The sequence below is a fragment of the Sinocyclocheilus anshuiensis genome, unplaced genomic scaffold (assembly GCF_001515605.1).
Source record: "Sinocyclocheilus anshuiensis isolate Anshui unplaced genomic scaffold, SAMN03320099.WGS_v1.1 scaffold1003, whole genome shotgun sequence".
NCBI classification, from domain to species: domain Eukaryota; kingdom Metazoa; phylum Chordata; class Actinopteri; order Cypriniformes; family Cyprinidae; genus Sinocyclocheilus; species Sinocyclocheilus anshuiensis.
This window is the reverse complement of record NW_015542495.1, coordinates 2,159,471-2,161,374: the sequence shown is the minus strand read 5'-3', so window position 1 is coordinate 2,161,374 and position 1,904 is coordinate 2,159,471. Positions and strand designations below refer to the sequence as shown.

The following is a 1,904-nucleotide window of genomic DNA, read 5'->3' as shown; positions in this document are numbered from 1 at the left end:
TTCTCCACCGGCCTCGCTCCGTTCCCACGGCTCTCGGCCCCGCCCCTCTCGTCACAGTTATCGTCTGACTTTTTTTCTGTTTTGATTTGCTTAAAATTCCCACTTCAAATCTAATACTAAAGATCCAGCATGCTAAAGGTTTTTTCTCCATTGCAGGTCACTTTTCACCTTGGAAGACCTCTAAACAGGTAAAACGTATCGTATTCCAGCCCTCTGAATTTAATTAATAAACTAACATCAACTTTGTACTCTCAATATTGAGTGATTAGGTCTTATTATACATTATACATCATATGTATTAATAACCATGACTGTTGAGCTTTATTACTAAGATCAGCTTTATTGTATTGTTAATGGACAGATACAATAAGAATGACTAATTTGCTTTACAGATACACCACTACAACACCAAACGGCAGCTATATTTATAATATTTGAAAATAAATCAATTATACATTATACATCATATGTATTAATAACCATGACTGTTGAGCTTTATTACTAAGATCAGCTTTATTGTATTGTTATAACATATTACCACATAACTGCATTGTACTAAGCTACTGCTTGTGTCTCTTAATGGACAGATACAATAAGAATGACTAATTTGCTTTACAGATACACCACTACAACACCAAACGGCAGCTATGTTTATAATATTTGAAAATAAATCAACCACTTTTAATAGAGCAAATCATATTTTCTAGTTAAAAGCATAATTTGTACTATTAAAATCTAGTGCAAAATTGTTTTAAAAATACAGTAATCACAACTGGAAAGATTATGGAAATTCATTTGTTAAAAGCTACTGGGACCTAGTTGAAATAAACACTTAGTACAGCTGAGAACAAATCACTGCACCTTCACTAATCTTTCCTCACTAACCAGTGCACTGTGTAATGTGGCACTTAAACCTTCACCCTCAGCAGTCTGTCTCTGTAATGTCCTTTGATTCTGATCCAATATTGTCAGCTGTCTTGTCTGCTTGACTAAATCTTCAAGAAAGTGTTCCTCAAACTCTGAACTGTCCCATGTGCATGTATATTTACACACAGGATGGTATATGTAAATGTATATGATAAGGTATATGACGGCATATATATATATATTTGCAAATAAATAAAATGATTTTAATAGAGCAAATAATATTTTTATGTTAAATATATACATTTTTGTGAAATCTAGTGATGCTCAGGTTTGCTAGAAATGTAAAACTGTAACTCTGGCAGTGAAAACCCAGCTAAAGACTTTTTTTTTGTGATTTACTGTTTTCTACATGAAATCATTCTTCATAAGGTAAAGAACATGAAAATGTAACCTTGATATCTTTGATATTAGCTGAGTAGGGCCATGTCAAATATTGGAATCATAGTAAAATGAATAGTTAAAATTAAACTTTGATGCTTGTTATCTCATAATTAGATTTTGAGACTTTAGCCTGGATTTCACAGACAAAGTCACATTTCTATAAAATTGTTTTACAAATCCAGTAATCATAACTGAAAAGGTTATGGTAATTCATTGTTTAAAGATTCAAGAATGCTTGCTAAAACAAGCAAACAAACAAACAAACAAACACTTAAAATGCGATAAGTTTTTATCTGAGAACCAAACAAACAAACACTTAAAATGCGATAAGTTTTAATCTGAGAACCAAACAAACAAATAAATAAAATCTACCCATTTTAATAAAGCAGGTAATGTTTTATTCTAAAATTCTAGTTATGCTCAGGTCAGCTTTTTGTGAGTGCAATATACATATTGAAAAATGTTTTACAAATCCAGTGATCACAACTGGAAAAGTTATAAAACTTCATTGTTGGTAGTTGATAATTTTGCAGCAGAGAATATTTAATATAATATAAAATATATTGTACTGATATGTGTGTGTGTGTGTAAATATA

The 1,904-nt window shown here is 31.0% G+C and overlaps 1 protein-coding gene across 1 annotated transcript in view; it reads left to right on the top strand.

Moving 5' to 3' along the window:
- LOC107694149 (membrane-associated guanylate kinase, WW and PDZ domain-containing protein 2-like) overlaps positions 1-1,904 on the top strand; it is a 220,476-nt gene that overhangs the window by 193,058 nt on the left and 25,514 nt on the right. Inside the window, exon 11 of the mRNA XM_016493754.1 lies at positions 157-188. Within this exon, the coding sequence (XP_016349240.1) occupies positions 157-188 (32 nt within the window). The remainder of the gene's footprint in view (positions 1-156; positions 189-1,904) is intronic.